The sequence below is a fragment of the Anomalospiza imberbis genome, chromosome 26 (assembly GCF_031753505.1).
Source record: "Anomalospiza imberbis isolate Cuckoo-Finch-1a 21T00152 chromosome 26, ASM3175350v1, whole genome shotgun sequence".
Lineage (NCBI taxonomy): Eukaryota > Metazoa > Chordata > Aves > Passeriformes > Viduidae > Anomalospiza > Anomalospiza imberbis.
The window spans coordinates 316,817-339,640 of record NC_089706.1 but is presented as its reverse complement, the minus strand read 5'-3'; the positions used below and the strand labels follow the sequence as shown (position 1 = coordinate 339,640).

General features: G+C 48.5%; 1 protein-coding gene across 1 annotated transcript; it reads left to right on the top strand.

The window, feature by feature from the left end:
- The first annotated feature begins 1,238 nt into the window (after positions 1-1,238).
- CTTNBP2NL (CTTNBP2 N-terminal like) lies at positions 1,239-21,967 on the top strand. Its single transcript, XM_068173538.1, has 5 exons — positions 1,239-1,278; positions 6,885-6,992; positions 16,568-16,798; positions 18,480-18,587; positions 19,339-21,967. Exons 2-5 carry the CDS (start codon positions 6,894-6,896, stop codon positions 20,806-20,808), a joined length of 1,908 nt encoding a protein of 635 aa, XP_068029639.1. The 5' UTR covers positions 1,239-1,278; positions 6,885-6,893; the 3' UTR covers positions 20,809-21,967.
- Positions 21,968-22,824: the final 857 nt, after the last annotated feature.

Sequence of the window (22,824 nt, the reverse complement as noted above, 5' to 3'; positions counted from 1 at the left end):
CTCAGAGGGAAGGTGTGCCCGGCAGTGAGGGCGGTGCCCAGGTGAGCCGCTGCCCAGGTGAGCCGCTGCCCAGGTAAGTCGCTGCCCAGGTGAGCCACGCTGCCCAGGTGAGCCACTGCCCAGGTGAGTCGCTGCCCAGGTAAGTCGCTGCCCAGGTGAGTCGCTGCCCAGGTGAGTCTCTGCCCAGGTGAGCCTCTGCCCAGGTGAGCCGCTGCCCAGGTGAGCCACGCTGCACAGGTGAGCCACGCTGCACAGGTGAGTCTCTGCCCAGGTGAGTCTCTGCCCAGGTGAGCACTGCCCAGGTAAATCGCTGCCCAGGTGAGCCGCTGCCCAGGTGAGTCACTGCCCAGGTGAGCCACGCTGCCCAGGTGAGCCGCTGCCCAGGTGAGCCGCTGCCCAGGTGAGCCACGCTGCACAGGTGAGCCGCTGCCCAGGTGAGTCTCTGCCCAGGTGAGCACTGCCCAGGTGAGTCACTGCCCAGGTGAGCCACGCTGCCCAGGTGAGCCACGCTGCACAGGTGAGCCGCTGCCCAGGTGAGTCTCTGCCCAGGTGAGCACTGCCCAGGTGAGCCGCTGCCCAGGTGAGCCGCTGCCCAGGTGAGCACTGCCCAGGTGAGCCACGCTGCACAGCAGCGCTGTTAGAGGGCTGCTGCACAAAGGAAACAGAGATATTATGGACACCTTTAGGCCGACCATCAGTGTCCAGAGTGAGGCCAAGTCCAGGTGCCATGAGGGCAGCAGGACCTGGAGGTGTCAGGGAGAGGGACTGTCCCGCAATGGCGCGGGCCGGGGCTCGGAACCGCTGTGAGGGCACTGAGGGTACCACGGGCATTCACCCGCCCCGAGCCTCCTCCAGCGCGGCCCGTGTCCCCCGTCCCTGCCCCGGGTTCGCACAGCCCTTCCCGCCGCTGGCACCCGCACCGGGAGCGGACCGGAGCCGCCCGGGGCCGGGCCCTGGACACAACCGCGGGCGGCGGGCGGCGGCCTGGGCGGAGCCTCGGCCCCGCCCCGCCGGAAGTGACGCACCAATCACGGCCGCCCGCTCGCTCCGCCGCGAACAAAAGGGATTTTCACCCGCGGCCCCGCCCTCCGCGCCGCCTCATTGGCTGTGCCCGCCCTCGCCCCGCCTTCACAGCGGCGGATTGGCCCGCGGCCGCGGCGGCGGCGGCGCTGATTGGCGGGCGGGCCGTCGGTCAGCGGGCGGGGCGGGGCGAGGCGGGGCGGCCGATGGGGAGCGCAGCGGCGGCGGCGGCGGCGGCGGCGGCGCGGGGCCGGGCAGGTCGGTGCGGTGCGGTGGGGCGGGCGCGGGTCCCGCTCTCGGCTCGCTCCGGCCCGGCGCGCTCCGGCCCGTCCCGGCGCGGTCCAGCCCCTGCGGGTGGGCAGAGGCAGGTGCGGGGCGGCGCGGCCCGCGGGGCTGAGAGGGGCGGTGGCGGGGCCGAGCCCCGCTGCGGGCGGGGGCGGCTGCGGTCGGGACTAGGGCGGCCGCAGGCGGCGGGGAAGGGGAGGTATCGGGGGGAACGGGGAGATCGGGGGGCGGTGCCGGGGGGCGCGGAGGCCGGGGGGCGTTACCGGGATGTGGGCGTCGCTGCCCGGTCCAGCCGGGCCCGGGGGACCGAGAGGCGATGGAGCCGCTTGTTGTTCCCCGCACCCGCCTTCCTTCCTGCGGCCGCGGGCTCCGGTGCGGCGTTTCCCTTTGTTCGCCGCGGTTGTACCGGGCCAGTGCAGCACGGGAGCCACCGAGCCCGGCCCCTGCCACCCGTTCGTTCCCCGGCCGGTGCCGGGTCCCGGCCGGTGTCGGGTCCCGGCCGGTGCCGCTCCCCGGCCGGTGCCGCTCCCCGGCCGGTGTCGGGTCCCGGCCGGTGCCGCTCCCCGGCCGGTGCCGCTCCCCGGCCGGTGTCGGGTCCCGGCCGGTGTCGGGTCCCGGCCGGTGCCGGGTCCCGGCCGGTGCCGCTCCCCAGCCGGTGCTGCTCCCCAGCCGGTGCCGCTCCCCAGCCGGTGCCGCTCCCCGGCCGGTGTCGGGTCCCGGCCGGTGCCGCTCCCCAGCCGGTGTCGGGTCCCGGCCGGTGTCGAGTCCCGGCCGGTGCCGCTCCCTGGCCGGTGCCGGTCCCGGCCGGTGCCGCTCCCCGGCCGGTGTCGGGTCCCGGCCGGTGCCGCTCCCCGGCCGGTGCCGCTCCCCGGCCGGTGTCGGGTCCCGGCCGGTGCCGCTCCCCGGCCGGTGCCGCTCCCCGGCCGGTGTCGGGTCCCGGCCGGTGTCGGGTCCCGGCCGGTGCCGCTCCCTGGCCGGTGCCGGTGCCGGTGCCGGTCCCGGACCGTGCCGGGGCAGCGCCGGCCGTGCCGCTGGCGACAGCCCGTGTCCCGGGCTGACCCGCGGTGCTCGCCCGTCCCGGGCCGGGGTCGGGGCGCAGGAGGGGCGAGGCTCCCCGGGCGCGGGGCTGAAGGGCAGCAGCCAGCGGTGGTTTCAGTTCTCCCTCAAGGAGCTCCGGTTGCTGCACAGGGGCTTCAAGGACCCGCACCAAATCCATGTCAAAATGGTGCTCATTTTCTTCCTTCTCAGTATTACTTCAATAACTAATGCGGTGAGGATGGTTTTTTGTGGGCAATGCCCTTTTTCCTATAGGGCTAAGATACAAAGGTGAAGGAAATATAAACACTCCTCATTTTAACCTATACCTCCACAGTAGTGATGCAATGCCAGGTAGCATTGTGGATACACAAGTATTAAGTCTGTTAGCATTGTTTCCTTCTATAAACATATCTAATTATTGAAATGACTCAAACACCACCCGATACACGCAGAAGCAGTTTTGGGAACTTGTCTGTCAGGACTTCTCAAACTGGTCATTAGGTTCTCCCATTAATGTGATTACACGACTGCCCGTGCTGGCTTCTGGAAAATATCAGTTCCTCTTCAGGAGCACAGGAAAGAAAATTAAGCTGATTCAGAATTATCAGCGTTGTGGCATTGTTGCATTGGTGTAGGTTTAGGAAATACCCTCTTTCAGAGGAAGAAGGAGCAACAAGCTTTGTTCTTCATGATGTTTTTTTAAAAGTAGAAGAGTTTTGAGCCAAGGGCTCGCAGAGGATCCTGCAGCTGCCCTCCCCATGCCTCGGGCTGTGTGTTCAGCTCCCCTTGCGTTCCTGCCCGTGACTCCAGCCCTTGCTGAGGTCGGTGGGTGAGGTTCTCCTGTGCTGGCAACATTCTTTCGGTGGGTTCGTGCCCCTGCGTGTGAGAGCAGTGCAGTGTAACCTGGCGTGGTTTCACGAGCGTCCCGCCGTGATTGAGGGTGTGGAGGAGCTGCCAGGGCTGCGAGCTTATCTGTGTGTTCCTCAAGTGGCACATGCCAGAGATAACTCCCCGTCTGTTGGCTGGCGTGCTTGTACGGACACTTCAACTGCTCTCGATGGTTATTTTCAGTGAAATACTGGGAAATAACTTTCTTAGAAAGGTTTTATCCGCTTGGAGGGTGGGTCTGGGTCTGTCACGGAGACTCTAGTGGTCCATAGCTGAAAGGAAGCTCACCTTCAGGCAAGCAGAAAGTGATAATCTTGGTTTATGCTCTAAACTCTGGTTTATTGTCCAAAAATGGCGGTGTATCTCAGACTCAGGGAAAACATTTATATCATCAGACTAAACAACAAGGTCTTTGTGGTTTGTGATCTGTGTGAGTGCACTCAGTGTATTTCCCTGGATGTGAAGGGGTAACATGCCCTAGGAATTGCTGGATCTTGTTTCTGATGCTGGGAAGCTCTGTCTCTTGGTTAAAGGTTTGGAAATAGAGGCTCAGGCTCCCCAGCTGAGGTGCCCAGATCCCTTTGGTAGAATGAGACTGTTTGCAAGGGGTAGAACTGGGTCATTTAATCGAGTTGGTGTGATCTTTTGATAAAAAGTGGGATGAGGGAAGGCACAGGGATGTGTAGCTTGAAAGCAGCCTTGGAAAAGTCAGCTCAGGAGCCAGGAGGACTGGGAATGGATTTGGATTTAGATTTGGATAGGAGAAAAGGAGCTCAAATACATGCTTATTAGCTCTCTGATCCAGAGATGCTTCTTGTTTCTGTAAAATAGTAACATCAAATGAATAGGGCTTTTTTGTCCCCCGAATTTTCAGCTCCCAAGTGCAGAGTGGCCCTTAAAGGGAATGCTTGGGATTGTGATCCATTCAGCATAACAGACATCTGCCTGGGGTGCTCTGAAAGTTCCCTGCAGATCACTGGAGGATACAGGTACATTTTGGTGGGCTTTTTTAGAGCAGTGACTTGATTTGTCGCATCTGCTCCCAGTCTGTTCCCTCAGCAGTGTGAAGGAGCTGATGCAAACAAAGCAGGTAGAGATCTTCTCTTGCAGCAGGTTGCACATGAGGAAGCTGAGGCTGTACCACTTACATGCCTTTAATGTTACCTCTTGTTGTTGGATAAATGATCACTGTGCAAACTGGCTCCTGCTCTTTATTTCCCTTAAGTATTTTTACCTGTATATTTCAGGACAGGGCTTGTTTATGTTATTAAGCACATTAAGGACTACAGAGGCATGGTAAGAATAGCATGGCTTATTCCTATAGCACTGGGAAGAACAAGTCACAATGGGAGTAGTTAGAATATAGAGTAGAAATGATTGCTGCCCTGACTAATAGCTTTAAAATACCAAACTGCAGCTGGTAGCTGTCCTTGCTATAAGACTGAGCTGTTTGGTCGCTCCTGGGGAGATGCAGCTGCATTTCCACATCATCTCTTTTTAAAGGAAGAGCGTGGATGCAGTCATGTTGGAAGTCCATGTCCAATGCTTACTGTCCTGGGGTAACAGAAATATGTGGTACATTTTGTTCTAAGATCTCCAAGGAAGTCTCCTTTTTCGTTCAGGTTTATAATGCCCTAATGTGACTTGGAGAGTGTCGGGCAATAAAAGGCATTTCCCATTGGTATTGATTCAGTCTTACAGCCTGTGAATGTAGGCTGAGCAAGGACTGAGATGGTTTTGAAATCAAGGCGTGCATCTCCTAAGCACATGTTTGGATATTCCACATGTAAAGGCTGCCCAGGGAAATGCTGCAGCTTTGACATAAGCACCAACACAAACATGGTAAATATCAAAGACTAGGACCAGGCTATGTCTTTTCTCACTCTGTGTGGCTACTTCTTTATGTTTTAGCATTTCTTTGCTGCTTCTGTTGCCCTCTTTTCCATTTTTCTAAGATGGCCAAGTTGTAAATCACACTCCTTCCACATGGTCTCATCTAGCCAGGCTCCCCATGGCAACAGAGCCCTCCAGCCGTGTCCGGAGCTGAGGGAGATGGTCAGGCTCCCACCCTGGACATCTCTCTGGCGAGGTCCATTGACTGACCAGAAGTGATCAGTGCTGAAGAGTGACCAGCACTGCCCTGGCCTACAGAAATGTGATTTTAGTCAATACAGTGAGTTTCCTAAATTGTGCCTTTGTGTCAAGTTTTGATCAGGGTTTTTGGACACAGTGACAAGTATGAACAGATTTCCCAAACGTTCCACTCATGGGTTTTCCTCTTGAATCTGTGAATGGATCTGCAGCAGGGAACAGAAATGCAATGCTGGCAGATCTGTGGTGTCCAGTTCAGTTTGGTTTTGGAACAGCCAGCCATGGTCACTTCACTGGCGTTTCCTTGAGCAGCCCATGCCAACGGGAGGGTGAGCCAGGAGAACCTGTAAGAAACGTTGCTGCTTTATGGAATTTCATGGAAAACACTGTGTGAGGCAGGAATGTGAGTGTGATGAGACACTTCCCTGCTTAGCAGAGGGGCACAGAGTTGATTTCTGATTTCTCTTGCTGTATGAAGACTACAGAACTTTCTGTTCCCAGCGACTGGAAACCTGCTCTGGCACAAACAAGACAGAACTTGCTTTTGTGTGTAACTCTCCAAGGCACAGTTATGCAAATCAGTTGTAAAAGAGCAGTGACTTCAGAGAAACTAGACTTTAGCTGGGTAGACCTCTCCAGTAGGGGCTAATTTAACCCTTTATCACTTGCCACTGGAGTTTGATATCTCTGAGTATCTTCTTCATGCTGTAGCATTTTCTGCGTGACACGAAGTGTGATGAAAGATGGACATGACTTGGACTCAGAAAAGTATATTTGATGGTTGAGCAAAGCACAAGACTGTATCAATAGGTGTGTTTTCATCAGAGACAAGGATTTGGTCTGAAATTATTTCCATTTTTAACAAAATAATGTAACAAAAAGGCTTATTACAGGACAGTGTTGAGTGTATCAGCAAAGATGCAAGGGAATAAGAAGCCTTTTTATGTGCAGTTCAGATGATGGATCTCTTATGTAGGCAGTAAAACTGTATTTCATAAATGAGGCTGATATTGAAAGGGTTTGAAAGAATAGTAATTAAGTGTGTATTTTCTGTGGCATTGATTTTTGTGAAGTGGCTTGGGCCTGCTCCATCAGCATGGATAATGGCATTCCCAGGAAGCGAATCCCAGCGCTGCAACATTCCCACCACTGCTGAGCTCCTGCGGGTGGTCCACGTTGGCCTTCATTCATCACAGCTCCTCAGTGATGTTTGCAGCTGCGTGAGGCAGATGTGTAATCAGTATGACTTTTAAATATCCGTGTTTTTCCCCTCTCCTGTTAACTTTGGCTGCTTCTTGGTGAATATTGTCCTGTCCTGCTAGCCCACACATTCTGCCATCGCCATCTGGGTGTGCATATGTTGCTGTCCCTTGGGAGGAGGTGACGAATGCATCTTCTGCAGCTGGTATTGGAAGCTGGAGAGAAGATTATCCCCCCTCAGGGCAATTTGCAATCCAAAGAGCTGAAAGCTGAACTTAAATGGAGATTATATGTCATAGCTTCAAATACTGATCTTAATGTCCAAAGAAATGCCTACTAAACTAGGTTTCATTATTTTTCAGGTTTTCAGGATGAATCTGGAAAAACTCAGCAAACCAGAACTACTGACGCTGTTTAGCATTCTTGAGGGAGAATTAGAAGCAAGAGATCTTGTCATAGAGGCTTTAAAGGTAGGTTTTGTGTATCAGGATAAGAAACAAACATGACAACAGTATTACTGTAAGTTCTGCAGAGAGCTTGTATCCAAGGTGAAGTTCAGAGGTAAAGATTCATTACTGGTTCAGAATCCCATTTTAGTATCAGCAGGATTACATAGTAAATGCTGTAGATAATTTGTAACTTGGAATTCATTGTTGGAAGCTGTCTGTAAGAAGCGTTGTGGTATTGAGATACAGTGTTATGTGTGTGTTTTCATCCTTTCTGATAAAGTACCGTGTGTTTCCGCTGTGTAAAAGGTCTACCAGAATCCATTTCTAGGTTTTTCTCTCCCTTATCAAGGAGGGCTGCTTAAAGCAGGAACTCTTCTCTCCAAGAGGGATCACAGATTAGTCTTTTAGTGACAATAACGTCACACTAAGTAAAAAGCATCCGTGGCTTTGTGTTGACTAAGCCAGCATAAGCTGGCACTGCTGAGAGCAGCAGCCCTGAGTGCTCAGCTCCTTATTCCTTCCCTTTGCTGGCACGAGCATTAGTGTAGCCTTCCAGTGAGGCCGACAGATGCCAGCTAAAACTGCTCCCAAAAGGCAGGAGTTTCAATCCGTGTCAGTGCAGCTGAGGTCGTGGTGCTGTGGGAGCACGTGGTGGGACAAGGCAGGGGTGGTGCTGGAGCCTCTTCTTGCAGGTGCAGGAAAACTGGCTGCTGCGGTGTGAGCTCTGTGCTGCTGCTGGCCTGGATCAGGGAGCGTGGGCCTCTGCACAGATCGCTGTGTTGATACTGAGCCTGGAAAGTATTTTACAAAGTACTTTGTACATGTGTAATTCTGCTGCTCTTTGAAGGATGCCTGGTTGGCACTCAGCAAAGTGAAAAAAACAGTGGTATAAATGATGGCAGGGGTCAATTTTGGAAGGAATTAGTTGTGTCAGGGTTGAATCTTGAAGGCTTTTTCAAGTTGACCTGTCACTGCTCATAACGTATAAAACTTGCAGCTATTTCAAAAGAGGAATGGCAGCTTACAGACCTGAGAGCTGCAGGGACTTGCTTTTCCAGCAAAAGCTTCTCCAGCTTGATTCCAAACATCTTTTAGGGGAGTGGAGGCATATCCTTCTCCAGAACAGTTGGGATGCTTATGTTTGTTGTTAGTTGCTTTTGCATTTAGATAATCTTTTTATTTTGGAGGAATATTGTTACCCTCTCAAAACTATTGATCAGGTGGAAGGTTTGTTTGCTGTTTTGATACACACTTGCAAGTTTCTGCTCTGTCCCGAGATCCATTTTTTCACTGTGTGTGGTCAGAATGTGTTACCAAAACAAGCCTCCCTTCAGTATTTCAGTGTGAAATGTGTACAGTGGAACGCAGAGAGACTGATGGGAAGAAACGTAGCAGCTCCATTCCAGAGGCTTTTTATTGCCTACCTTCCAGTAGTGTATAGCAATTATCTTTCCTGTTGAAATTTAACCTGCAGTTCCCTCTTGTGTGAGGAGATTAATACAGTAAGAATGCCCTTTGACATAATTGGTCAAGCACTCATAACTGAGAAGAAATTAAACGAAATTGTAACCTATGCTTGATAATTATGGAGTATAAAATACTGATCTAATCAAAGGTTATGGCTATTTTCCCCTTCCTCTGCCAGGGATATGCTGTAGTGTTTCATCTCGGGACTGTGAGGACAGCTGGAGCTGGTGGGAAAGGGCAATGAGAGCTTCAAATCCAAGCTGGCTCTTGCTGAGCCCTCAGAGAGTGATCTCAGGGGAAAGCTGCCACGCCTGGCACGTGGCCTGTGCCTGCAGCACCGTGGGATGTAGTCGGTGTCCAGCTGTGTGCTCCTCGGCTCCAGAGCTTGTCCTCAGTGGTGCTGCAGCCCTTTCCATTGGAAGGAAAAGTCGTGTCACTGCCTGACCTGGTGGCTGGGCAAAGGTTCAGCAGCAGAGACCTTCCAGCTCTGCTTTGTCCATTTATTTGGAATATACAGCTAGAGAAATACTGGCCTTACACTGTTTTTGTCATTGTTTGCTGATAGTAACTGTGGTAACAGCTTTACCGTGCCTCACTGGCCGAAAGACTTTGTGTGTGACTAATTAAAGGAAACCTTGCTAATGTGTTTACTCACGTTTTGATGCGTAAGTGTGCTGCCCTGAAGAAAAAACAGCTTCTAAGACTGAGTTAAAGATTTGCACTCTTGAGAGCATTCAGTTTGACGTGTGTAAATTGGACAAATTGAGTTGGAAGTTCCAGGAGAGGAGCTGGGACGCCGGGCTGGGGGAAGCTGGTTGTTCCACACACAGAGGAACTGTCTGACATGGTCTCACAGCTCTCTCAGTTCCCTGAGTGTTACGGACAGGGTGTCCTGCCTCGGCAGCTGCATTTCTTTGGAAGAGAAATAGTTTTGTGTTAAATGTGGGTATATGTTGGAGCAGGTGGTGTTCAGTCCTCTGAACTTTCTTAGGGGATTGCATAATCCTAAACCACAGCAGTGATTTTTCTCCAGCAGTTATGTTAAACACGTAGATGCCAGTGGTTGGAAATCAGAATTTTATCTGCCTGTTTGCTTCCCTCATAGTAACAAAAACACATTTTCCTTCATGGGCTAATTTTACTTCTGCTTCAGATTTAAGTGATTCTGAGCTCTGGTTGTTTGAGTCAAATCCTTTGGTACATTACAGAAGAGGACAGGCACTTGCAGAGGAAGAGTACCTTAATTTGTAAACATGTCATCTGATTGTAGTACAGTCTGCAATAATTGATATTCCTGCACGCTTAGAGACAAACATTTTGCATCTGGCATTTAGCAGAGAGATCCGTGCGTGCAGATGACAAAGCTTAAAATAGTTTTCCTCTCCCTCGTGCTATCAGGCACTTGTTGGCTGGCACTGGCCCCATTTCTCTCTGTGTCAGAATTGAGCTGCTGAGCCAGGCGTTCCAGACACTGCTTGTTGAACTCACTCCTTTTTTCTCCCTCTTTTCACCCTTTCTCCCCAGATCTTGACCCTTTCTTCCTTGCTGTCTGACAAACTGACTGTATTCAAAATATTCTTTCCCAGTGCTTCAGTTTGCTTCCTCTGTTTTAAAACCTCTTAAAAAAAACCCCCAAAAAAATCCAAAAAAAACCTACTTTTTTTTTTTGCCTGAAAGTAGCTTCCTGTCCACTACATAAATTTCAATGTTCTCCTTGGAACAGATTTTAAGCCTGACTTCTTATTGTGCTCCTTTTCCTGTAGTTATAATTGTGTTTATATCATCCAGAATCCCAGATGCTGTCAGAGAGTTGCATAATCCTGAGAGTTAGACTCTCAGTCCTTACTGCTGTGTAGGCAGGGTTGCATGAACCACAGGTTTGCCTTCTGAAATAGCACGCCACGACTGGAAACAATTCAATCTTTAAATGGATCTCTATCGCTGTGTTAGAGCGCTCTGTTCCCTCCCCCCTGTTTTCCATACATTAGAACTGCAGTTCTGTTTACTTTTAGAAAACAGGAAACAGCTTTCTGGCTTATTCTTTTATGTTAATAAGGCCTCAGGCAATTTACGCTGGAATAGAAGCTATTTTGTGTTAATGACTGGGAGCTGGTATTCATCTCTCTGCTTCTGAGTGCAGGGATTCACCATAAAGCAATATTAATGCAAAACTAGGTGTTGTTTGTTAGTGGATTTAGAAATTAGGTTTACAGTGCAGTTTCAGAAACTTAAGTCTACTTCTTGTTTAAATAAAAAGAAAAGTTCAGTAATACAAAACCTTCCTGCTGTTAAATCTTTCACAGATGGGGCAAATTGGGCTTATGCATCACCTAGAAAGCAGCTTCCGTGGAGCAGTGTTCCCGTGGGTGCTGTCCTGCTGGAATGCAGGCATTCCTTGCAGCTTTTCTTGCAAGCTTGGGGAATTTTTTTGTTTATTTCTTGCTTGAAGCAGCACGGTTTGCCAGTACCTTTCGAGAAGTGACTCTCCCCACCTTCAGAGTGGCAGGTGTGTGCTGAGCAGGAGCAGAGAGGTGTGGGGGTGCCTTCCCTGCTGGAAGGGCTCCTGCTCTGGGATGCAGCTGCCGGCTGCTGCTGGGTTCCCTGGGTTTGGGGTGAGCACGCTGCAGCCCCTGCAGCACCGCCCCGGGCTGCTGGGGCCAGGCACAGCCAGCCTTGCCCCAGAGCTTCCCAGGAAAGGAAGCTGCACTTCTGCTGCTTGACATTTCCTGAGGAAGCTGCTTCTGTTTTCCAAAGCTGATAACAGGTCTTACTTGGGCAGGAGTGGGTAGCTCTCGTTTATCAGGTCTGCTCACTTGATGTAATGATGGCAGTTAAGACAGATGCTGCATTTGAACAGTTTCCGTGGTGGCCCTGTGCCTGGCATTGCTGCAGAGCTGGAGCAACACTGCAAATCCCACTCCAGCATTTTGACATTTATTTTTGGGCAAAGCAAGTGGTCCCCACCCCCATTTCCCTTCTCTCTCAGGCCTTGCTGTGACCTCAGCCTGTCTTTATTCCCAACTTCTGTCTCTGGGGAGAGAAGCTAATAAGGAAGTTCAAGGCAGTAAGGAGCTATTTAAAGCTTCTTCCACTCTCTGCTACATGAAGGAGGAACTTCTGTGCAAATTATTACTGGAGAACTGCAAACTCAGTAGCTAGAGTTAATTAAGAGTGTGTTTGTTTTGTACCAAGGGTTAAAACCTGAACTCTGAAATTACAGGGAGGAGAAATGTTCTACTTGATGTCCAAAAAACACTTGAAACAGGTCCTGGAAATTCCCTGTTTGATGTTCCAGTAAAACAAGTTGTAAAGATTACTGAAGAGAGAGAGAATATTCTGTCACATAAACAAGGTTTCAGTAGAAAGAAATATTTTATTTTAAAAAATACAGAAATTGCTTATGGGAAACATTCATCCCAAAACAGCCTAGAAACAAGAGGAAACAGTAGCTTTTTCCTAGCAAAACAAAGCCTTTGCTTTGCCTGCCTGCACAGGAAACATCTTTTCAGTTGGGTTAGATGTTGCTTCTGCCCCATAAAATCAGAATTATCTCTTCCCAGACAGACTAGCAGTGGTCCATTACCCAAACTTGAGCTCAAAGCCAGCCAGTTTCACATGGAACCCCCTCTGCTTATGCCTAATTTTTCCAGTCTTCTGGAAGTTTATTTTTAAGGGTAGTTCACATGTGTAGTTCCTTCTTTTTTTTAAAAGCACCCCGGGCTTATATGTTATCTTCTTTTCCTGTTGAGAGAGGTCAATTTAATAGTCTTGAAAATTGCTGAATAATCCATTTAGTTGTGTCTGGAATTCCAGTACTTTTTTGGGAAATTCACAGTTCTGCATGTTTGAGATGATAGAGGTGGAGGTACTAAATTAAAGATGTAATTGCACACAATTGCATCTTCTTTCAAAGCACCATTGCTGATGTTGGAGGTATGTATGTCATCTCTGGTGTTCAGATGAAATTTTCCAGTCCTTAATTAACACTGCATTTTGTAGCCTTATTTCCTTTTCACTTAACCTTGACTTTCTGTGGATTTGTGTTTTCTGTGCTGGGATCTGAGATCTAGGTTGATTTTTTTGTTTTCACTTTGAGCTCACTAATAGAGTGTTCCTCTACCATCAAGTTCCTTCTGTACTGAAAGCTGAACAACAACTGTATTTAAGGTAGAATCCAGTTCAGACAGGACAAAATCAGAAGTGTTGAAGATGTTTGGACGTGACCTCCAGTGACAGAGAAGCTGAGCTGCAGAGCTGTCTCAGGGAGGAGCACAAGCCATGGCAGAAGTCATTCTCTGTGACATTTCCACACCTGTATAAAACAGCCTCTGGAGATTATGGCACTGTGACTTCATTTTCCAAGAGCTGCCTCAGTCATTCAGGTGGCCCAGGTGGCTGCTCTGTAGCACAGAGGTGTCACAGGCTGGACAATCCCTGTTTGCATCTCCAAGTGCGCAGTGGCCAAAGCACTGGGTTTGTTTTTGCAAACATGGTGTGCTCGGTGTAGGATGACCTGGTTAAAACTTTCTCCAGTCTAGACAGCTTTAATTAAATGTTTATGCTCTGCTGGCTACTGAAGAAGAATAGCTGGACTTGAGAAAGCTCTTAATGTTATGATAGTCTCATCTGTTTGTCATGCTAGTTCAGGAAAATACTTAATTGCTCAAAGTAGCAAGGAAGAACTTCTTGTTCTTTCCCAAACAGGAAACAAACCACCCCACTGAATTCAGAGTGGGTGGTTTATTCAGAGTTCAGAGCCCAGTGCTGTGAGGAGCAGAGGAAAACATGGCTTTTGTTGCACCTTCAGTGCTGCAAAGATCACCTTAATCTCAGTTTTTGGAGCTCTTATTTGGTAGAAGCTGCCCAGCAGTAAAGGCAAGGTTTGTTTACACAGTTGAAGCGCTGTGCTCTTCTGAAGAGTCTCTCCCATGTTTCTGGGTAGAATGGCCAGCACTGGGATGAGTTGGGATTAAGCTCATCTGTCAAAGCAGTAAGGCCAGCTGGATGGAGTTCATATTTACAGACTTATGAATGCTTGAGTCACTTAGAAATTCCCTCCACACTTATGTGGAGCTTTCATTGAGTCATTTTTATAAACACTTCAGAAAAACAGAAGATTCCCTGTTCCTAAAAAAAAGCCAAACCTGTAGTTTTTCCTGTGATTCATTAAACCCCATTATCCAGGGCTGCTCTCCCATTTCCAGGGCTGATCTTTTCCTTCCTCTCCTTTTTATTATTGTGTAAAGTTAGAACAATATCTGAAGCTCTGATCAAAGGTATCCACGGTTCCTGACGGATATTGCTGATAGAGAGGGAGGGGTATCTCTGAGTGTGAGCTGTTCTTCTGTGTTTGTTTACTGCAGGGTTAAAATCCAGCTCCAAACTGGAATCACAGGAAGGATGTCTCTAATTTGGTCATGGAGAAGGTATTTTGGGTTGGGTTTTTTATGCCTCTTGTCAAGGTAATGCAAACACTTTACCTTTTAAGAGCAAAAATCATTTTTTGTAGTTTATTTCATGTTAATCACATGGCTGTATTTCAGAATGCAGGTGGGACCAGCAAATCTCACCAGCTCTTGAGGAAAGCCAAGTTTTATTATTTAACTCTCACTGTTCCAGTGTAGCTCTACCAGCTGTTGTGTGGGGATGTTCCACAATTCTGTGACTCCTGCTCTTGTGTGCACAAGGGAATCATTTGTGGTTTTGATACTGGGACATCACAAAAGAGCCCTTCCAAGAAGTACTGGCTTCTGAGCTGTCTTTTCATTGGAGTCAGGCCCATCTTTCCTGTCTAAATGATGTCCTTGTGCAGTAAGAAATGGGCGACAGTTTGCCATGCCTGTTCCCTGACAGGGTTTCTGGGAAGTGCTCGGCGAGGCTGGCACGGGCTGGCTCTGCATTCAGAGCAGGGAGCTTTGTTCAGCTGAACGCCATTCCCAGCATCAGCAGAGTTGGGCTGCTGTGGGACTCGTGGTCAGGGCCCTCCACCAGCTCCAGAGCTGCTGTGCTTGGCTTGGAAAGGGTGATCTGCTGTCTGTGCTCTGCCCAGCTGGGAGCAGAAGGGTGAAGCACAGCTGGGAAGGTGCACACAGCGTTGGTTTGTGTCGGGTCTTGTCGTCGGGCCTCACCCCCTGGTTGGGGTGGCCCGGAAAGGTGGAAAAGTCTCTCCTCCAACCCGTGTCTCCAAAGAAAGACTCAGTAGTCTTCAGTGGTCTGGTCTCAAGGTAGTTTATTGTGTGTTATCTAAAAGATTTCTCCCTGAGCTGCTGTGGTCTGTTCAGCAGTCAGACAAAGGCACACACTGACTGCCAGGGGGCTGGTGCCCTCTTTTATATCATACATTACGTGTTAAATGTTTATAGTTTTTCCCCAATGCCCATCACCTGTATTGAACAGTGACTTTCTACTCTAAACCAACCTGTGAGTGCCAACATCACCAAGAACATGGAGGTTAGGAAAAAGAAGGAAAGAGGACAGGGCACACCCAAGTCCCTGCATCTTAGAACTTCTGACCCCCATGTACAAAACTCAGACCCCTCTGTACAAGGCCTAAACCCCACCTGTACAGCACTCAAAAACTCTTCCTCTCACTTTGTGACTACTTCTACTATAATATCTAAACTTTTGTGATTTCTTGTTCTTCCTGCAAGGTTGGTAAATTGTTCCACGGGTCAGGTTCAAAGACACTGGGGTCTGCGGCTGCATTCCAGGGTCTCAGATGCTTCTGACCTGGGCCCGGAACATCCAAGAGTGTCCAAGGGACATTCTGGGTTCCGACAGGTTTGGAGCAGTTGCTCAAGGAAAAATGTGTGTGCTGTGGCAGGAAAAGGGCATTTAGGGTCAGAGCCCTTCTGTAGGTCACACATGCTAAAGTCTGTTCTAAGTTAAACACACTTTGATAAAAGTCCTGGAGCTCACTCCTGCATTTCAGTGCTGCAGGTGTCTCGAGCAGAGGGAAAACCCCTTCCTTCTCTTGGCCTCACCGAGGACATGCCAGTGCAGACCAGAAAAGTCATTTATGTAGAAAAGAGAAGGTGTGAACTGCCATGGTAAGCAGTCCTTACAGGACTGGTGACCAGAGGAACCAAGCTGAAGTCTCATATTGAGGTGTTATTTCTCATATTCAGGTGTTATTTCTTGGCAGGTGCATCAGCTCTGCTGGGCATGGGGTGATGCTGTCAGTGACACGCAGGGGAATGGAACACTGTCACAGGTTTTCACAAATGCTCAGAATTCAGCCCAGAACCATTTCACTGGAAATCAGTGATTATATTTCTTTGAGCCAAGATGCCTCTGAGGGCTCTTTTGAATCTGCATCTGGTTTTCTGTATCTTCTGTTGCATAAATATTTGATTTCTTATCATGGTGGTGAGCACACAGATAATACTTTCATATCTGTCTATGAGATTTTGTTTTGTTTTTAGACCTTTACAGTCATCATTGAATAGGATAAGCCTATGGGTATCCTAACAAACAGATTTCCAGATGGAATGGCTGATTCATGGAATAATTGGGGTTGGAAGAGACCTCTGAGCTCATCGAGTCCAGCCATTAAGCACTGTAAATGTAGAGCCTAGTACGTGTGAGTTGTCTTAATTCTTACAAGCACCAAAGGAAACCTCATCATTCCTGTCTTGCTGCTTGAGAAACTAAACTCTGTTTAGTCTGGATGAGAACATTAAAGATTTTATTAACAATTCACAGATTTATGGGTCTTGTGAGAATGAAACTCTTTAATTGCTCAACATGGAATTCTTTGATGGTGACATAGTCAAGGAAACCACACAACTGCTTCTTTCACTGATGCACAATAAATGATTACATCTTTTGTTGAGCAAGAGTTGGTACTTACCTGCTTTCCTTTCACACAGCTGTGGAATGTAAGTCACGGCTCTGGCAGGTAGCTGTGGTATGAGGATGTTTGTAGACTGAATATATTGTGGAGATGCTGTGTTTTTAAGCAAGATTTGTCTTTATTTCCTTTATTTCTAGCAGATAACAGGGTATGAATCAGACTGTGTTAAATTCTTTTTAAATTGAAAACTGGAGAAAAGGAGTATTAACTACAAAGCCCTGTTTCTTTAGCTAGTTTAAGTATATTAAAATGCAAATTTGTTTTTGTGTTGCAGGCCCAGCACAGGGACACATTCATTGAGGAACGCTATGGGAAATACAACATCAGTGATCCACTGATGGCTTTGCAGAGAGATTTTGAGACACTGAAAGAGGGGAATCGTGGTGAAAAGCAACCAGTATGCTCCAATCCTTTATCTATTCTGAAAGTGGTGATGAAACATTGCAAGAATATGCAGGAAAGAATGTTATCCCAACTAGCTGCTGCGGAAAGCAGGCACAGAAAGGTAGGTTTTGCCACAATGAAGCTGTCCAGAAGTCATAGTTGCATTTTAGTAACAAGTTAAAGATAATAACAAGTTACTTCATCAAAAGCACTTAAGTTCCCTGAGGCTTGGTAACTGAAAGGACTTTGCAACTTTGTTTAAACGTCTCGCTCCAGAGGATGCATCTGGTGAGCTAATTAGTTGCAATTCCAGAATCTGAAATATATACAAGATGCTTTTGTTAGGACACACCAAAAAGGACCTAGCTTACAGCTGGGAGGTGTAATGCTCCCCAAAATTCAAGAAAGGGTTTCTGGAAGATGGAATTCTCAGCAGACCTATCACTGCTCTGCCTGGGACTTGTTGTCTGTGGTTATTGGAAAGCTGCTGCCTGGGGAAGGCACCTCCTTGTGCTTCCCTAAGGAAGTATGGAGTGACCAAAAGTATTTTTCTTGCCATTTGGCCTCTTTAATGAAGCACCTATTATTCTTCAGACATACATTTATTATATATTGACACCAATAAAGTGCTTGGTCATGTGTCAGACCATACCACCGCAAAAACTGATGTCACTAGAAGTAAGAATAAGGCTGTGCTTCACTTTTCAGCCAAATATCCAACTAAGTCATACACTAAAATCAGATATTTTTCACCTTTTCCTCATCCTGTCTACGTCTGTGAAAGCTTCCTGTGTATTTGATGATATTTAAGCATTATTTGGAAGCTTGAATTTCAGGAAGACTGAGAAGCTGCTAAATTCATGGTGAGCATGTGTTGGGAGAGCTTATTTTTGGTGATGAGATAAGCAGAGCCTCTTGAGAAGTTTGTATTCTGGCTTTTTTGTTAATAGCATTTCAATTATTCATGTAATTCAGTGTTAAAGCTGAAGGAGCTCCTTCACTGGGCCCTTATGGGAAGCAGTTTCACTTCAAGAGCTCATCTTGCTCTTAAGTGGAAGAACAAATTAATGTTCTTTAAAATAAACTTTACACTGGAGTCCTCGAATCCCTGTAAGGCACTGGGAGAAGCCTGAGTGGGAATTGCTGCTGGAGCCACAGCAGGGACTGTCCTGCTGTTAGAGCCCTGTGTCTCCTGCATGCAGCACCTCTGCTCCTGCTGGGCCTTGCATTGCTGGTCCTGCCAGGAAATTCTGAGTTTCGAGGGACAAGAGGCACAAACTGAAATACAGGAATTTCCAGCTGAGTGTGAGGAAAAACTGAGCTACTTTGAGGGTGACAGAACACTGGAACAGGCTGTGGAGGGGTTGTGGATTCTCCTTCCCTGCCAATATTCGGAACCCTCCTGGACTGATCTGTGCAGTCTGCTCCAGGGCAAGGCCTTGGCAAGGGGGTTGGGCTGGGTGACCTCCAGAGATCCCTTCCAGCCCCAGCCGTTCTGGAATGAGGACACCATTCATCACATGAGCCTCCCAAGGATATTGCACAGTCTGGGAGGAAAAGTGGGCAATTTAGATATTTAATAATAAAATGAACATAGACCCAGCGTGAGGTTTCCCTAACGTCTTTCACAAACGGACTCAGTTTGACCAGGTGGTAACATGGATTGGACTTGTCCAAAGCTGCTTTTCCGTGCTTTGAGTTGAGCTCGGCTGTCTGAAGCTGCTGTGGTGGCTCTCCCGTGCCATTCTGGACCTGTGCAGAGGCACTGACCTGGCATTGAGTGGCTGCTGTTTGTTGGGCAGGTGATCCTGGACCTGGAGGAGGAGAGGCAGCGGCACGCCCAGGACACGGCCGAGGGGGACGATGTCACCTACATGCTGGAGAAGGAGCGGGAGCGGCTCACCCAGCAGGTACCAGCCACAGCAACCCTGGGCGGGCAGCTGGGCAGGGCTGTGGTGGGAGAGTAGCAGGAACCTCCCTCTGTAAGGCACTCCTGGCTTTTACCATCCTGCTATGAAAAACAGCCTTACATTGCTCTGTGTGTTTTGGTAACTGAGCAGTGCTAAAAGGTATTAACAGGCAATCAAATGCTTTGAAATCTTACTTCAGCCTGAAATCCGAGGAGATCTGAAGAACAGGATAGCATTTACAATTGATAGGTCCCTACAGTACTCAAAATTCAGAATAAGTCATGGAGGATCTCCTGGGGGTGTTGTTCAGAGATGCTAATAAATATTTAAGCCACTGTTTTCTGTTACTCAAGCGCTATAGCCTTTGTTAAGCATACATAGCACATCAGCATTTTAAAGCCTAAATGCCTTTAAAAGGCCAACTGACAAAGTGGTAAATGAGGTGGAAGGGAGCTTTGCTTGTTCAGTCAGTGCATGGCAGACTGGGTGTGTGTCTCACTAAAGGCCAATTGAATTTCATACAGGATAAAACTACTAGTAAGTGATAATTGTTACTGTGTGCAAGCTGAGTTGTCCCAGACTATTTTGCTGATTTCTGGTGCAATAACCTCTTTCTTAGCCATTTTCATTTTTTACTGTATAATTTCTCTGAGATACACAGTAAACCTGTTCCCTTTTGGGGTGTTGCCCTACATTTACTTTAAGGAGGTTTTATGGTACCCTTAAAATCTCTTTTGTTCTAAACTTTTAGGTGGAGTTTGAAAAGTCCCAAGTGAAAAAGTTTGAGAAAGAGCAGAAGAAGCTGTCGAGCCAGTTGGAGGAGGAAAGGGCACGCCACAAGCAACTGTCTTCCATGCTTGTTGTGGAGTGCAAGAAAGCCACTGCCAAAGCAGCAGAAGAGGGCCAGAAGACAGCAGAACTGAGCTTGAAATTGGAAAAGGAGAAGAGTAAGGTGAGTAAACTGGAAGAGGAGCTGGCAGCCAAGAGGAAGCGGGGTTTGCAGATGGAAGCACAAGTAGAAAAGCAGCTCTCAGAGTTTGACATTGAAAGAGAACAGCTGAAAGCTAAGCTGAACAGAGAAGAAAACCGTACAAAAGCACTCAAAGAAGAGGTGGAATGTCTGAAGAAAGCCCTGAAAGAGCTGGAGGCTTCTTGCCAGGAGCACAGTCCCTGCAAGCCTGTGCATCCCAGCCCCTCGGTGACATCCAGGGGCGTCACAACTGACAGTCCCCCAATGAAGTCTGTGTCCTGCCAGACCGAGAGTCTGCAGGCAGAACGGGCAAACCCTGCCAGCACCAGCAAAGCTGTTCACGCCGTGTTTGCCAGCCCCTCTACACCTGCTCATTCCTATGCAAAATCCAATGGGCATTGTGACACAGACGTGCAGATGGGTGGGGAGACAAATGCTGCAGAGAGCCAAGTGCACAGGGAGAAATCTGCTGCAGCCTCAGAAAGTGCAGTGGAGAATGGAAGTTCTCCTGTAAGAATAGAGTCACCGGTGCATCTAATGTCCCAGCTGCCTTCTGCTGGGGTGTCCCTGTCTCCCAGCAGCACGGCTGCCTCCTCTCTGACCCCTTCTCCCTGCTCCTCACCAGTGCTGACTAAACGCTTGGTGGGAGCCTCGGCCAGCAGCCCTGGCTACCAGTCCTCCTACCAGGTGGGCATCAACCAGCGTTTCCATGCAGCTCGGCACAAGTTCCAGTCCCAGGCGGAGCAGGAGCACCAGGCAGGCGGCCTGCAGAGCCCACCCTCCCGGGATCTGTCCCCCACCCTGGCAGACAACTCTGCTGCCAAGCAGCTGGCCCGCAACACAGTCACTCAGGTGCTGTCCAGATTCACCAGCCAGCAGGGCCCCATCAAGCCTGTCTCCCCTAACAGCTCCCCTTTTGGCACGGACTACCGAAACCTGGCAAACGCTGTCAGCCCCAAAACCGACTCTGGGCACTGCCCAAGCCCTGTCAAGGTTTCCAGCCCGCTAAGCCCGTTGTCTCCTGGAATTAAGTCACCAACCATTCCTAGAGCAGAAAGAGGGAACCCTCCACCCATTCCTCCAAAGAAGCCCGGCCTCGCTCAGTCACCTGCTGCCCCTGCTCCTCTAACCAAAACCTCTTCCCAGGCCTCCTCCCTGGGTGCCCCCACGGACGTGGCGAGCAGCTGCTCTAACAACACTGTCGTGTCAAATGGCAAAGACCTGGAGATCCTCCTGCCAAGCAGCAGCTAGTCTCCAGAAAATGGGAATGTGACATTCCACAGCTTAGCTTACCCCGGAGCTAAGACACTGTTTTTCCACTCCATGTTATTTATTTCCATAGTAGCAGATTCTGTCTGTATAAAGCATTTAGTATATTTTTTTTTCTTTTTAATAGGTAGGAAAATATTTTTGTTTATGAAGAAACCTTAACTACAGCTATACAGTAGCCTCCAAATGTCTCATGGCAGCAGTTAAATCATTAGAGATAGCAACCATAATCATGTGGTGGGACCTATCAACCTCTAATGGGACTGAAATGCTACTTTTAAATTATGCAGAAATAATTTTTGCACACTTTTTATTCCAGATGAACATTTTATAAAAGTGCCTGAACTATGCCTGCGATATGAATGTGATTCTTGGGAAAAGGTGAGGAGGGGAACATCTAGCTGCAAAAACAAACTCTTCTGAGTCCTGAATGTTGAAACCAACACTGGTTTTCCTTTTAATTCTTTCCATTTGCTAAGATAAGTTAGCAAATGTGCTACAAGTTCTGCCAGGTGACCACCAGACTGGTGCAGCCAGCCAGGCTGTGTCCTTCACGACATAGCTCCCGGCTATTTGAGGAAGCACACAGGAGTTTCTTGGGATAAAATTTAGTTGTGATATCATCCAGATTACTTCTCTGACAGTATTCCTTGTCCATGTAGTTCTTTCTGCTTTCCTGCCGATGCCTGTGTGCTTCAAATGGCTGAACTCTGGTTTCTGGTGCATCACCTGGAATTTTCAAGCTCTTCAAGCATTCTACTGTTGTGTGTAGAACTTCTGAGAAAAGGATCTTTCTGTTACTTGACAAAGATCTCACTATTACTTGAAAAAGTAACTCATCCATCCAATACAGGTTTTTTGCAACACCTGTAACATGGGATCTTTGACTTTAAACAAAAGCAATAATTTTGTTCCTCCTCTGTGTCAGTTAAGTCTGACTGACCTGGGTTTTACCCACTAGCTGTGGCTAGCTTTCCTTGGCTGCAAATATGGAACCAAATCATTGCTGCTGTGGAATTGAATATGTGGATATGTGTATGTCACACACATACATACTAAACACACAGTGTATTAGGGAAGTGTTTCTCTCTTCTTGATTTTCTGCCTCATATGAAGAAAACATGGCAATTCACTGAGATTTTTAAAAATTCCTCAGTGAGGAATTGCCTAAGTTTGAGGCAGATCATGTGTGTGAAGAGGTATTTGGACCCAGGAGAAGCAGCCGATTCCTGTGCAGAAATGTTTGCTGCAAGAAAACCAACAGGCACAGCACAGTGGTTTTCTGAGTCATTGTGCTGAAAAATACAGGACAAACACCACAGATCAGTGGCAGAGGCTGAGAGCACAGCCCCGAGTTAATGATCTCGGGTGTTGGACGTGAGCTGATCCTAAATTTAGAAACTGGACTCGCTGCTCGGTGTCGTGCAGCGTTGAGCACTTCCCTCGGCAGCAGTGGTGTTTGCACAGAGCACAGCTCCCACTGCCAGAGACGTGTTCTCCCTCGTCAATTTTCGCTGTTTCATTGGGCAAAATCCCTTTGTTGTGGGAAGATCCCTGTGCCAGGGGAGGGTCCAGAGCCGCCCCTGGCAGAGAGGTTCCCTGGGGCTCTGAGCCTCATTCCACAGGACGTGGGAGCTCTGTGCTGCTTGGAGGTGGCTGTTGTAGGAGTGACCCCACACAGCCGTGGCAGGGGCTTGGAGGATTGCACAGACCTTTTAGTAGCCTTTTAGGTAGTGGTGTTATGGGCTGTTGTTCCTAATCCGGTGGAGCAGTCTGTGTATTAACAGCAGGGACATGGAGGCAGCCAGAGCTAAATGGGCAGTGACTCTTTTGGAAGCACATTTGTTACTTTTTTAACTAAGTGTCCACAGCAGATTTTTTTTTTTTTTTTTCTCTTGCTGAGAGTAAATGTAAAAATGGATGGGCAGATAGATTTTGGCCCATGTATCCCTTCTGATTGAAAAGTGAGGCTTTTGTATACACTGCTTTAATGAGTTT

What these genes read in the sequence shown, in the direction of transcription:
- CTTNBP2NL (XM_068173538.1), top strand. Translation starts at nt 6,894, where the DNA reads ATGAATCTGGAAAAACTCAGCAAACCAGAACTACTGACGCTGTTTAGC. An exon ending in CGGAAAGCAGGCACAGAAAG is followed by an intron (nt 16,799 to 18,479) that starts GTAGGTTTTGCC and finishes TTTGTTGGGCAG; the next exon opens with GTGATCCTGGACCTGGAGGA. An exon ending in GGGAGCGGCTCACCCAGCAG is followed by an intron (nt 18,588 to 19,338) that starts GTACCAGCCACA and finishes CTAAACTTTTAG; the next exon opens with GTGGAGTTTGAAAAGTCCCA.